Genomic DNA, 13,995 nt, shown 5'->3' with positions numbered 1-13,995 from the left:
CAAAATGATGTAAAAATAAACTTTTGTAAAAAAAAAAAGGGTATCAAAATAGAAAGAAGCAAAAGTCTCTGTTTGATAGGACACAGTCTATATACAGAAAACCCTAATGATTACACCAAAAAGACTGTTAGAACTTATAAATGAATTCAATAAAACTTTCAGGATAAAAAAAGCTTCACATACAAAAATCAATACAGTATACATAAATGAAAACATCTGAAAAAGGAATAAGGAAAAAAAATCCCAGATACTACAGAACCAAAACAATAAAATACAGCCAATTACATACCTAGTCAAAAAAAATTTTTTTGAGAAAAAGTTTAACCAGTGAGGAAAAGAAAATGTATACTGAAAACTGTAAGATAATGATGAAAAACACAAATGGAAAGATACCCATGTATGAGAACAAATAATATTCTGAAATATACATATCATCTACAATCATCTATAATTCAATGTTAACTCTACCAAAATTCCAATAGCATATTTCACAGAAATAGAAAAATTAAGTCTAAAATTCATACAAAACACAAAGACCACAACAGCCAAAGAAATCACCAGAAAAGTCCTAAGGATTAAGTCTCAGTGCTATCACCTCTAAGGCCTGAATTTGATACCCAGCCAGGGAGTTAACCTACATGGTTCAGCAGACCTCTCCCAAATTGCCTGCTGCTCCTCTTAGCAGTGTATTTCAGTTAATCTGTGCATTCTGCTTCATACTCTGTCTCTGATGACTCCTCTCACAAACCACACTCCCCACACCCCCACACCCCAGGCACCTCTGGCCTACTCATAGTTCTTCTGTGAAAAAATGAAATTAAAAAGAAAAATCATCAGAAAAAATAAAGCTGGAGGTACCATACTTCCTAACTTCAAACTAAACTTTCTCCAAAGAAGACACTGTAAAGCTATAGTAGCCAAGAGTATAGAATTAACATAAAAATAGATACATAGCCCAATGTAGCCCAATTAAGGGCCCAAAAATAGACGGTACAACAGCAACTAATATTTGACAAGGGAGCAAAGAATAATCAATAGAGAAAAAAAAATCTTTCAATAGAAGATGGTAGGAAATATTCACAGAAGAATAAAACTGGATATCTACCTTATTGCACTCACAAAAATTAACTCAAAATGGATTAAATATTTCAATGTAAGACTTGAAAACATAAAACTCCTATAAGAAAATACAGAAGAAGGTCCTTGACACTGTCCTTGGAAGTGATTTTTTTTCCAAAAGTACAAGCAACAAAAGCAAAAAAAAAAAACCTGGAAGTCCTGTACAGTAAAAAATACAACTAACCATAGTGATGAGTCAACCTACAGAAAGGAAGAAAATATTAGGAAACCATTTATCAGACAAGTGGTTAATACGAAAACCTAAAAGAAACTCATACATCTCAATAGCAAAAGAATAACCAAATCCAATTAAAATTAAACTGATCATACAAGGGAGTCACTGGAGTGGGAGTGAGGAAAAGGAAGGTATGTGAGAAAACATTTGTACTATAGTAGAGAACGATGGATGCACTGGTGGTGGGAGAGGTACTGTGACCACGTCTGAGGGGAGAAAGTTGACATCACCAAAATAAAGTGAAACAATGCTACTTTATTTAAAAAATATGAAAGAGGAGCTGAATAGAAATTTTTTCCAAAGATATGAACTATCATCTCACAACTGTTAAAATGACTATATAGACAAGACTAAGTGTTGAAGATGATGTGGAGCAAAGGGAACCCTTGTGCATTGTAGGTATAGAAATGTAAATTGCCAGAACTGGTATGAAAAACAGTACAGACAGTTCTAAGAAAATAAGAACTACCATATGATCCAGCAACCCTCCTTGTATGTATATTCCAAAGGGAAATGCATGTCTACTACAACAGTATTCACAATAGGCAACATATGAATCATTCTCTAAGAGTCCATCAACATATAAAGAAAATGAGGTTTTACAGGTCTGTGGTAGGATATTACTTAGTCACAAAAAAGGAAATCTTACCATTTCCAACATCATAAATTACTTTACCAGTAAATTCTGGTAATCTAATAAACAACACAATGACTATAATTATACACTGTGTTATATGCTAAGAGAAAACCTAAATGTTCTCACTACCTAAAAAATATATGAGAGATGACAAATCTATTAATCTTATATGATAATTATTTCACAAAATGTTTATCAAACTATGACACTGTACACCACATACTTACACAGTATCATATACCAATTATATCTCAATAAAGCTGGGGGGAGGAGGGTGAAATACTGAACATTTTCAAATGCTGCTAACTGATCAAATAGTAGATTTGCTGAAACAAGAACAGTTTAAAGAATATATTTATTTGTGTATAGAAGAACTGGGGTATAGGCCAGATGTACAGGAGTGGAGTATTAAAGGATTCATTAGAGAGAGTGGGGAGCAGAACGGGCAGAGCTACTGAAATAACACTGCTGAGGTGAGCAGCAGGAGAGACCGGGAGGTCTGATGCACCATATGTGGCCAGGGATCAAACTCAAAATGTAGTGGTGATAATCAGGCCTGAAACATTAAACCCTAGGCCATCAGGGAGGCCCAAAACAAGAACAACTTTTATTAGAAGTGGTCAAAGAACTCAAGGTGACGATGAGAGTAAGCACAGATAAATCTTTCTAGGGATTTTGTTGTAAAGGGAAGCAGAGAAATTTGACAAGTGAATGGGGACATAGGTTCAAGGAAAGGTTTTCTTCGCACTGAAATAATATGCTATGTATTTAAAATAAATGATTCAGGGTGATTTAAAACTGTGTGAGAAAGAAAGGTTGATCAGTACCAAAGCAAAGTTCTTAAACGGAGATGTGATTCAAAGGACAGAGGTCAAGTGGAAGAGTTGGTCTCAAATAAGGGCAAGGGCAAATCAAACTTTATAAAATAACAGAAAGCAATACTGTTGGCTACAATGGTGAGAAAATGTAGTAATCTTTTGATTATTTTTATTTTGTTAATGAGCTGAGAATAAGGCAGGAAAGAGCACTGGAAACTTAACAGAAAATGTGAAAGTAATTTGGAAGATTGATAAAGTAATTTTATTACGTAAGTGCAGTAGAATTGATCACAGGGCAGCTCTGTGATCAGAAAACTGGGGTTATTGGGCCACCCTGGTGGCATAGAGGTTAAAGTCTCAATTATCAAGCTATCACCAGCCACTATGGCCTGAGTTCCATCCCCGGCTAAGGAGTTAACCCATGTGGCACAGGAGAACTCTCCTTGTTTCACCTGCTGCTCCCCTTAGCAGTATTATTTCAATAGATTCGCCTGTTATACTCCCCACTCTGTCTCCAGTGAATCCACTCACCACCACCATTCCCCCTACCTTGACACCTCTAGCCTATCCCCCAGCTCTTGTGTGCATAAATATCTTTAAAAAAAAAAAAAGAAAAGAAAGAAAGAAAACTGCAGTTATAAGTTTAGAATAAGGTCAGTACTACTATATTCTAGAGAAAATCGTTATCCTGTATCCTCTTTTCCAAGTCAAGTACCAGTATATCCTTGACAACCCTCCTCAGATATGGTTTCTTGAATTCTTGTATACCTCAGTCACCTTTTTTTCTGATTCTTCTATAAATCTATTATTATTTGTTTGAAAGTGGATGCCAACAAGAGAAGACCCTTTTCCATGTGCTTAGAGCAGGAAACAATGGACTATTATCTTTGGTATTCTGGACACTATTACTGCATAATTATGCACATGAGCTCAATGCCAGAAATGGCTAAAATTAAGTTCTCATCAAAAGATTAACTTCCTTCCATGGCACTAGAATAGCTTATAGCAAATTTTTCCTCTTTAGAGGATTTATTATTTGCAGCTTATTTAGATTTCTTTCAGCTATTTACTATGGCTTACATTTGTTTCTAGTCTCCCCAGCTGGAATGTCAGCACTATAAGAGTTACTAACATTCATCTTTTCATTCTTAAAATAAAAGCTATTTCATACATACTTGGTGGATCTGCATTTTCTTCTTCAGGGGTATCTGAAGTTGACAACAGCTATGAAATAGAAGAAAGGTAGTAAAATCAGCAACCTCAGCAGGGCAACATTAAAGTAAGTTATGTACATCCTCTGGAAAACTAAGTTGCAGACTTCACTTTTCATTGTTTTATCTTGACATAAAAATTTCTTTGAACTTCACCTACTTCTAAAACTAAAATTCAAGCATTTCCTTAATATCAAAAAGGTAGAAGAAAATACTAAGGGCTTTTCATTTCATTAAGTTGTCATGTTCCAAACTCCTAAAAAGGTATTTTTGTTTGATTTTCTGGAAAAGATACTTGTCTAACCTCACCACACACTTGCACAGTGACAGTGGGGTGATTTTTCAAAACTCCACAAACAAAAATCTTGTCTGAAAGCTCTGAACAAAGAAAGGTAGTTATAAAAATCAAAAAGAAAGTTATCATTAGTATGCAGTAAAAAGAAAGCAAATATAAATATCACTTCCCACAATACTGTTTGTGATTATCATTTAGGAGACTTCAATGTTGCCAAGAATAAAAATATATTTACCTGTTCAAGTAAATGAGGATATCTAGCCTGAATCTCATCAACAAACTCCTGTCCTTTCATTCGTATTAAGAATTCACACCTGAAATAGCCAAAGAAAAAACTTTTAAGCCAATAATGTAAAGAAAAATAACTTTTAAACTCTGTACCCCATGGTATAAACATTTTACAGCACAAACATACATGCATATCAAACAGAAAAAAATCTCTCACAAAATAAGCTCAGTCTTGGTATGTGTTGATGCATTTGTACATTTTCCATATAATCCCATTAACACAATAACAAAAGAGCTTGGACCTATAAAAGAACAAAAACTGAGACTTGAAAAATGTACTAGGTATATCCTTTTGGGATGTAACATTATCAGAAACAGTAATTCAACATTCCCAAAATGGATCTTTCACAATAACCATTCATCTTTCTTCACTGTCCTTTCCTCTATTATATTTGAAGTGTAAAATCTCCCTTTAAAAAATACAGAATCAAGTATTTCCACTATATATATGTGAAGTGTTCCTCAAGCAACTGTTTGCAAACTAGTAAGTCTTCAAAAAGGTGTTCCACAAAATTCACAGTATTTTTTCCATCCCATTCCATTTGTTTACAACAAATGGTATTAGACAACTAGTTCTCCATTCACAAAAGCAAAGGTCCTCAACCTATGTTTAAGCTATATACAAAAGTAAACGAAAATTGAATCCCAGATCTAAGTGTAAAACCTAAAACAATAAAACTTTTAGAAGTATCTCCTTGTTAAGATTTATTCGATGAAACCAACAGCATAATCCACAAAAAAGATAAAATTAATAAACTGAGGTCAAATTTTAAGATTTCTACTTATCAAAACACACTTAAGAAAATAAAAAGCTATGGACTAACAGCTCACTAAACTTAGCTGAATGAGAAGTTGTATCCCAAATATGTTAAGAATTCTCAAAAGTTACTGAAAACTTAAAATGGTTACACTATTTGAACAGATACTTCACTAATGATGTACGGATAGCAAATAAGCAAGTAAGATGGTCACCGTTAATCGTCATTAAGGACTTACTAATTAATTAAGACTGCCATTAAAAACCACCAAACACCTATCAGAAAGGTTAAACTCAAAAAGACTGACAATTCCAAGTGCTGAGAATGTGGAAAACCTGAGGGGGAGGGGGGGCCCGGGATGGGGGCTTGAAAATGATACAGCCATTTAAGAAAATAGTTTGGCACTTTCTCATAAATTTAAAACAAAACTTGCATATAACCTCCCATGCCACTTGAAGTGTTCACTTCACCTAAGCAAAATGAAAACATACATCCATACAATGTTCAATGCTCCCAGTGGCTTTACTCATTACTGGGATGCTGATAGCATCTCTGGGTCCTTCACCTGGTGAACAGACTACCAGTAGAGATTATAGAAGCAAGCTCAGCACTTGTTTTTCACCTCAGTAACACAGCTAGCAATCACTGAGGTCCTTCTCATTAGACAACTTTGAATCTACTTTGTAAATGATTTATATTCATAATGATTAAAGAAAGGTCACATAATGAACCCTAGCTTGCCCAAACTTCCTCCTACTCCAGTAAATTCTATCTGGACAAAGATTTTTGTCTCTTATTTGCTGACATATCCCAGCATTAAAACAGGCTCCACTAGATACCCAAAACTGGTAAAATGTAGTAACAATTATCACTTTAGTTTTTCATTGACTGAAGTTAAAGATTATCCACAACTGAAATTTGTTGTTTCAGGTGTTTTTTAATAAAAAGCATCTCAAACCTTTTCCCTTATTTAACTATCTAAAACAAAATACAAACTATTGCAGTAAGCCAAGATTTATTGGTTTTGTTTCATAAAGGACAAAATGCAGCTACTCATACACTAGAATTAGAAAGCCAGCTTTGTCTTTTTAATACCATACTAATTCTGATTCAAATTACATTAATTCCTCAAAGTGAGGTATAATCAACATTTAAAATTCTAACAATGTTTAAAACATGTTTTTTATTACATAAGAAAACAAAATAGCACTTTCAAGCACTAGAAAGTCATACTTCATGTTGTTATGACTATTAAAGATGTAATCCAAAGATGTCTTCATAATATACTGAATCATAATAAAATATTACTTCAAATTTATCATGGAAAGACAAAAAAGGATGTTTTAATTTCATGAAGAGGTTGAAGAGATTCCTCATTATTGTGAAAGGCACTAGCAGGTCAAAGTATGGTCTGCCTTTTCCACTCCCACTTAAATGAAACATCCACAATGTAAAATGCCAAGAGAGAAAGTAGAAAGGTGGCTGTCAGGGACTGGCGGAGTACCAAACGCAAAATTAATGAGTAAAAGTTTCAGCGTGAGAAGGTGAGAACAATCTGGAAATGAATAGTGGTAATAATTGAGGAACAAAGTGAATGTACTTAATGTCACAGAACTGTATAATTAAAAAGTTGGAATGGTAAATTTTATGTTATGTGGACTTTATCACAATTTTTTTTAATTACCTACTTTTTAATTACCCTCATTTACCAGATGGGGTTCAAAGTGGCATGATTTATCCAAGTTCACATAGCTATTTAATAACAAAGACAAAATTAATTTTTAATTCTATTTTCATTAACTACACTGTCTTTAAATTCATAGACCACAGTAAAGGTAAGAGATACTGCTAGAGACAGAGTGACTAAATGAAGATAAATGACCTATCACAAGATTGTTATACAGGAAAAATCTACAATTAAAATCAAGCCTAATGAAATGCTACTATATGCATATTCATGTCCTATTTCTATATCCATTTTACATCCTTCATTTTCCTTTCTTGCCTTTTTCTAATTTGCCCCTTTTATATATAAAATACGTATATTTTATATATCTTTTAATCCTTAAATCTTCTTTAAAGAAAAATGAGCTATATAAATGTATGACCACAATTATAAATAAGTAATAAAAACTAAGCTGAATTGTATCCTGAACACATGGCTTGCAAGAAGACGACACAGGGCATTCTACATTTTTTGTTAAAATACAGTGTTTTAAGGGCTCTCCCTGGAGATGCACCAGGTTAGGATACAGGACTGCAAGCTGGCAGCAACTGCTTCAGTGGGAGTTCGATCCCCAGCCCTGGAAATGACCACAGGGTATGGCAGACCTCTCCTGTCTTGCCCGCTACTCCCCTCAGCAGTGTACTTCATCGATCTACCTGTTCTGCTCCCCACTCTGTCTCTGGTGAAGCATCAAACCACCCCTGTGCCTGTGGCTGGTACCCCAGCTCTGTGTGAATAAATAAATCTTTAAAAAAAAAAAAACAAAAACAGTGTTTTAAAAGGTTAATTCCCCAGTGGCATAAGAGAAAGCTTTGTTATACTGAAATCTAAACAATGCAAGCCTGCCTACCTTTTTTTAGGCAGACTTCTGTGTCAGGACACTTTCCAAAATAATTACCTTGGAAACCATTTGGCATGTTCCATCCACGGATCATCTCCAGATTCCCAACACCTCAGTCCACCATCACAGCAAAAGCATTTGACATCATCATTACGACCTAAGCAGTTGAATACAAACCAATTCTAGTATGTAAATCAAAATTAACCAGATAAAACATACAGCTCTGTGTTAGCATGTTTCTTACCCACACAATAGAAGCCAGCACTTGCAAGTTGTTCAGGCCGAACTGGAACACTAGATGGCCAGTAGGTAAATGTTCTCAGTCGAGCTGCATGTGTTTGCATGCTCAAATTTGAAATGCTGTATCTTAGCATTCCTAGAGAATTTTCCAGAAATGGACAGTTGGGGAAATGTCTCCGGTGTTCTGACATAGCATCATCCTTCGGTTCCCAGTTACTTAGTGTCCCACCACAGGCGAAACAGGCAACCCTATCTCCAGGTCCTAGATAATAAAATCCAGCTCTGGCCAATTCTGATGGTGACAAAAACGTTAATGGCCACATATGATAAGTAAGAAATCTGGCTTCTTCAGTACTCATTGCATAACTGTAGGGGTTAGTCCTCACTGGGGAGAAGTCTTCAACTGTTCTAGAATTAATAGGGTTTAGGGAAAGATTGGAGTAAGAACCACTAGATGAGCCACTGTGTTCCAAAGTGGGAGATAACGAATGTGCAGAATTGGTTCTCACTAGAGAATTATTCTTAGAAGTGAAATCCAGATTAGTAACAGAAAGCAGATTCTGAATAAAGCTACAACTAGGATATAACTGTTTATGCTTTTCAATTGGATTGTCTCCTTGTTTCCAGTTATCCAGCATCAGGCCACAACAGAAGCATTTGACCTTGTCAATCACACCAGTGTAATAAAAACCTGCTCGAGCGAGACTCCTTTCTGAGACAGGAACACCAGCAGGGAAAGCTGAGTATGTAGACATTCTGTAGAGTTCACATGAAAAGTCGTATTTCATTTTCTGTTTGTTGTCATTTGTCCAATTTGACAAAAGTGTGCTATCTTCCATTATATTCTTAATTTTTTGACACGAAGAACCTAGGACAAGTCTTTGGGAGGTAGTTTTGTGCATGAGTGATTTTAGTTCTTGACAGCTAAAAAAACTTCACATGAAATTTCTTATTTTTTCACACTAGATTTTAACCACAAAACAGAATCAAGTGATAGGCTCCTACTTAAGTAAAACTGACTAAACCTACTTTTTCTGGATTCATGCTCCAGTTTACACTCAGGTGGGATCAATATCTCTCCTAAAATACCAAGAGAGTACTTAGTATTCCTTAGGATTATAGTGAGTCTTCTAGGTAATTCAAATGCTGGGTTTATTCATATCTGGTAAAATCCTATTCTAATGGCTGAAAAGAATTTGGTGTACTTCAAAAAGGTTTCTAACCCCTTTGAATTTTTAAAGGTTTAACTCTAAAGGATGATAAAATACCCAAATTGTGCCTTTTGCTTCTGGTTACAACCTACAGATATTAGACCAATTACTCATTATACACCAAGAAAAGATGTATATGCAAGCTTCTTTCTCTGCAAGCACTTGATATGAAAAAGTATGTTGTTTTACCCTAGTAAACAAGAATTAGTGTTCAGAGGGTCACACTGCCTACTGGCTAATGTCATCTACTGAAGTGGATTACATCAGCTTCAGTTAACAACTTTTGAGGATGTTAACACGACATCCACAAGCTTTGCTGAACTAAACAGCTGTTATAACTACATCAAATGAAACTAATTTTAAAGTTCACAAACTGCTAATTCTTCCATCTTTCTTAAATATTACCTGTTTCCATTTCCTACAGCATCATTATGTTGTCTTTCTTCCAAACTTTGCATACTACTTTATTATATTTCATCGATGGAAGCTATTATCTCTATAAACCAGTAATACATAAAAGCTCCACGGCAGAAACTTTATGCTGCATTTAAAAATTAAATAACCTACCTTTTACTTGAGGATCACAGATCTCTATTATTCATTTTATAACGAAAGAGCAATCAATATGTTGAACTACTGTTTGTCCTTTCTAATGCTATCACAAATAAATTACCAAAGGATTACAGTTTATGCATGACTAGCCCTATTAGCCTTCTTTCTGAAAACCCTTCAAATTTTAACAATATATTTCATATACAAAATTACAGTCCACAGAATCAAACTATATCCCTTTATAAAGTTCACGGTGTCCAAGTTGGGATTTATTACTGGGGGGGGGAGAGGAAGAAGAGGGAAGAAAGGTGAAAGCAGACTCTTCAGGGCTGCAGATCTGAAAGAAAAAAAAAAAAGCTGTAGTTCAGTTTACTCAATGTAATACGATTTACACTTTAGAACAACAAATCTTAATTCCAGCAATTTGTTACCCAAACTTTCTAACTGGAAAAGCTAAAACTAAAACAAATACAACCCATCACCTGTATACTAAATGACAGTTTTAAATGTACAAATTTTTTGGACAGATGGGCATATCCACATAAGAAAATGTTTTGTCTTTGGGTTCTTGCCCCTTTTCAGTGACTTTTAATAGTTTTAGGAAAATACCTCTAGTAATTTGCCAGAGGCAAAGGGGAACAGTAGGACATCTACACACTTCATCAGCTATAATAGCACAGCAGTAATAAAACTGCAACGTTATTTTTTATTATCCGATCTGCAGGACGAAGCACTGGCCAGTACCAGTAAAACGTTATCAGCAACTTAGTAACTAGACCCATAACCTCCACGTCCCCGCACATCATCAGAAAGCAAGTGGAAACAAAACACAGGACGGGGGTTTGTGCAACACTGGCCTCGGGCACGAACGTTTTCCTTCCACCAGGAATTGGCACCGCGACTGTCACGGATCGATTTTTATCTACGTGCGACGCCCCCGCGGATCCAGCCCGCTACAAACCGTAGCTGCACGGCTACGTAGCTTCCAAGAAGTAACGCCCAGGACCGTTTTTTCACACTTGTAAGCATTTTACCCGTCCGAGCGCAGCTGCTCGTGGGCACCCCTACCGATCTCGGGGCGGGGCACAGTGAGCTTCCCCCGCTTCGCGACAGTCCTCACCGCCCACCACGGACGCCCCCCGGAGGCCAAGGGGGGCGGGGGATGCTGCCGCCCGCGTCCACCAGGAATGAACGCCTAGAACTCCTCGAGCCCAGGCCAAGGCCAGGAAGCGGTCAGCCGCCAGGATGGCCCTGGACGGTGACTGTGGAAGACGCAGCTTCTGAGCCGTTTCCTCTGGGAGCCCCGCGCTCTAATTCGCGCTGCCGGCCCGGGACGCGGCGCACTCACCGCAGAGCCGGCGCGACCCACACGAAGCGGCCGGGGTTCGGCTCAGCCCCGAGCAGCAGCGCGACGCAGGTCCCACGCTCCGCCGGCCCCCGCCCCGCCGCGTCCAGGCCGACGCAAGGTGACGTCAGCGCGCCGGGCCTGGGTCGGGTGACGCTGCGTGGCGCCGGGGAGTCTGCGGCCGCGGAATGGGAAGCGGCGGCGATGCGGAACTTTGATGTGGACGCGGCGGTCGTAGCCTTTGAACGTGTCCTGCGCCCCTCACGCCCCAGAGAGGAGGCTGCGGACACGCCGCTGGACGGCTTCTCTGCCGCGTGGGCTGGCGTCACCTCGGACCTTCAGTCCCGTGGGAGCTCACTGCGGCGGCGGCAGCGGCGCACCGACGTTTTTTGCTTCAATAATCCACAGTTGTAGCGGTTTTTTGCAACGGCTCGCGGCCTCCAACTGCTGTGGCCATCTGGCTGCCGAGCGCAGCTGCGTGGCCCTGAAGCGCAGCAGATGGGCGTGGACGTGGAGGAAGCCGGCGTTGGAAGGAGCCCTAGAGTCAGACGCTCGGCATGCTGGGCTTGTGGGGGTTTGTCAGCTTCAATTAGCATCAAGTTGATCTTCGTTTGAGAGACGCTAAAGAATCCTCTGCCTGCGTCAGAGGATTGATTTGAAGGCTTGATTTTTATCATCTTCTAAGGATGGTGCCATTTTAGAGTCGACTCTTGTATCTTTTAAACTATGGGGTTTTTGTTTGGTAGATAAAGGCACTAGCAAGTGTGTTTTCATTGCCAACAGTCATCCCTGCGCGTATGAACGGGGGTCTCACGCCAAACTTCAGCCCTAGTTTTTGCATGTGACTAAAACGGAATGCGAATATTCATGTGCGTGTATATTTAATCGTAATATTTAATCGTAATGAACCACAGCCGCGCCCACTAAACAGTGACATTTTACGTAGTTAACTGATTGAAAGGTTATACAAGTAAAAATCTCGGTTTTACTAGTCGTGGACATTTTGTCTTCACCGCGGCTACTGCCGGGAGCAGTGACCTGTGGTAAATACTTGTATTGCGGCAAAAACACTTTGTCAATGAAATCAGATATTTGCTTCTCTCAGGGGAACTCCAGGGGACAAACATTTCAAAAACTTCCAAATAACAAACCACTTAATTAGGCAGCCAGGGGAATTCCAGGACCCTGAACCATTTCCCATTTCCTGCCACTGTCATTTCTGCCTGCCTGTCAGTTACAGAACTGGAGGTCTTCTGTCCTAAGATGAAGAGTAAAAAGAAAGTATTTGCAACCATTTGTGACACAAAGTAAAGAGATGCCAGGGCTCCCAATGACTAAACACTTCCAAATATGCACATTTGTCTTAGTACTATTTCAGTATTTAGTTCAAGACGTGATTTCTCAGAAAGTTAGAGAACTTCCCTAAGTAATATGTGGGAAAATGTATAGGTCAAGTGTCTATAACAAGAATTGTTCATTCTGAATTCAGGATTATTCTTTTTCATTTCTTGTCCTGACCAAAAAATTGTGTTTAGGGGGAAATTTTGATTTCCAAACTCAAGCCTGAGCTATTTCTCCCCCCAAAAAGCAATAATATTCAAGTATAATAAATATTAGTCATTAACTTATATAACATTGTTCTTTAGTGTTAAATTATTCCACGGCCCATTTATTCGTTTAACTTTTTTTCATATTTCCAGTTAGAGTTGCTGATGACTTTCAATAGTGTCTATATTGCTACCCAGGTTGCCCCCTAATATTTGTTGATATATTTACAGAAATAGACATTTACAGATCCAAGATAAATTTGAGGAAAAAAAAAAGAAGGCATTTGTGCTCCAAGGGAGTTATGTAATGAAGCTCTTTTAAAATAGGATTGTATTAACACAGGATGGCCAAAGGAACAAAATGAAAGAAACTTCCAAAATGCCATTCCTACTATACAATGACATCTTATTAATCAGAGAATTTAAACACCTTGTGTTATAATCCATTGCTGTTATTGTCATTATTTTTGTTTAAGTTGTTTGGCCCAAATGGAGCTTTTTTCACTGGCTTTTCAGTCCTTTTGAATAGTCTTTAATTACTGTCCATGCTGGTTTTGTACATTTCTTACCTATGCCTGTAATAAACCGCTTATTCCAATACCCCAGTTGCTTTAGTGAAACAAAGTAAGGTCCATAATCTAAATGTTAATGATGTTAAATGGCATTGAATTGTATTTCTTATAATTTGTTGCATGAACAGATCTTAGTAATATGCTTTTGTTTTTTGGGTTTTTTTTTTTTTTTAAGATTTATTCATACAGAACTGGGGTACAGGCCAGAGATGCGGAGGGTGAGAGGATTCACCAGAGACAGAGCCAGAGCAGAACAGGCAGATGGACGAAGTACACTGCTGAGGGGAGCAGCGGGCGGGTCAGGAGAGGTCTGCACACCATGTGGATCTCCTCCAGGGCAGGCGGGAATCGAACTCATGCGGAAGTGGCTTAAGCTTTTTAGTGCAGTGCTTTAACCCGCTGCGCCACCAGGAAGGGCCCCAATATGCTTTTGTTTTTTAATAAAATGTATCATGAAGTCTTAACTTCCAACTCAAATGTAAGAAATCAAGGTTTCATTTAACCTCATTATTCATACATCTGTAATTCCCTTCCTTCACATTAAAAGAAATTCCCATTCTTCCTTCTACTCCCTTCTACTTCCTTCTATGCCCAGTGATA

The 13,995-nt window shown here is 37.9% G+C and overlaps 1 protein-coding gene across 2 annotated transcripts in view; it reads right to left on the bottom strand.

The window, feature by feature from the left end:
- The window catches only part of BIRC2 (baculoviral IAP repeat containing 2), a 22,654-nt gene extending 9,080 nt beyond the window's left edge, over nt 1–13,574 (bottom strand). The window contains exons 1-6 of one of the 2 annotated variants that reach the window (XM_004689047.2): nt 11,280–13,573; nt 9,947–10,268; nt 8,173–9,047; nt 7,986–8,085; nt 4,551–4,629; nt 3,985–4,033 (exon numbers count right to left, since the gene is read on the bottom strand). In XM_004689047.2, the coding sequence (XP_004689104.2) occupies nt 3,985–4,033; nt 4,551–4,629; nt 7,986–8,085; nt 8,173–9,007 (1,063 nt within the window). In that variant the 5' untranslated portion in view covers nt 9,008–9,047; nt 9,947–10,268; nt 11,280–13,573. Of the gene's footprint in view, nt 1–3,984; nt 4,034–4,550; nt 4,630–7,985; nt 8,086–8,172; nt 10,269–11,279 lie in introns of both variants that reach the window. The other variant, XM_012729891.1, reaches the window with a different exon arrangement.
- Between the last annotated feature and the right edge of the window lie 421 nt (nt 13,575–13,995).

Source organism: Condylura cristata, unplaced genomic scaffold (genome assembly GCF_000260355.1).
Source record: "Condylura cristata isolate star-nosed mole 26May11 unplaced genomic scaffold, ConCri1.0 scaffold00025, whole genome shotgun sequence".
NCBI lineage: Eukaryota > Metazoa > Chordata > Mammalia > Eulipotyphla > Talpidae > Condylura > Condylura cristata.
Note: the sequence above shows the minus strand (reverse complement) of the source record. Positions and strands in the feature narration are given on the sequence as shown.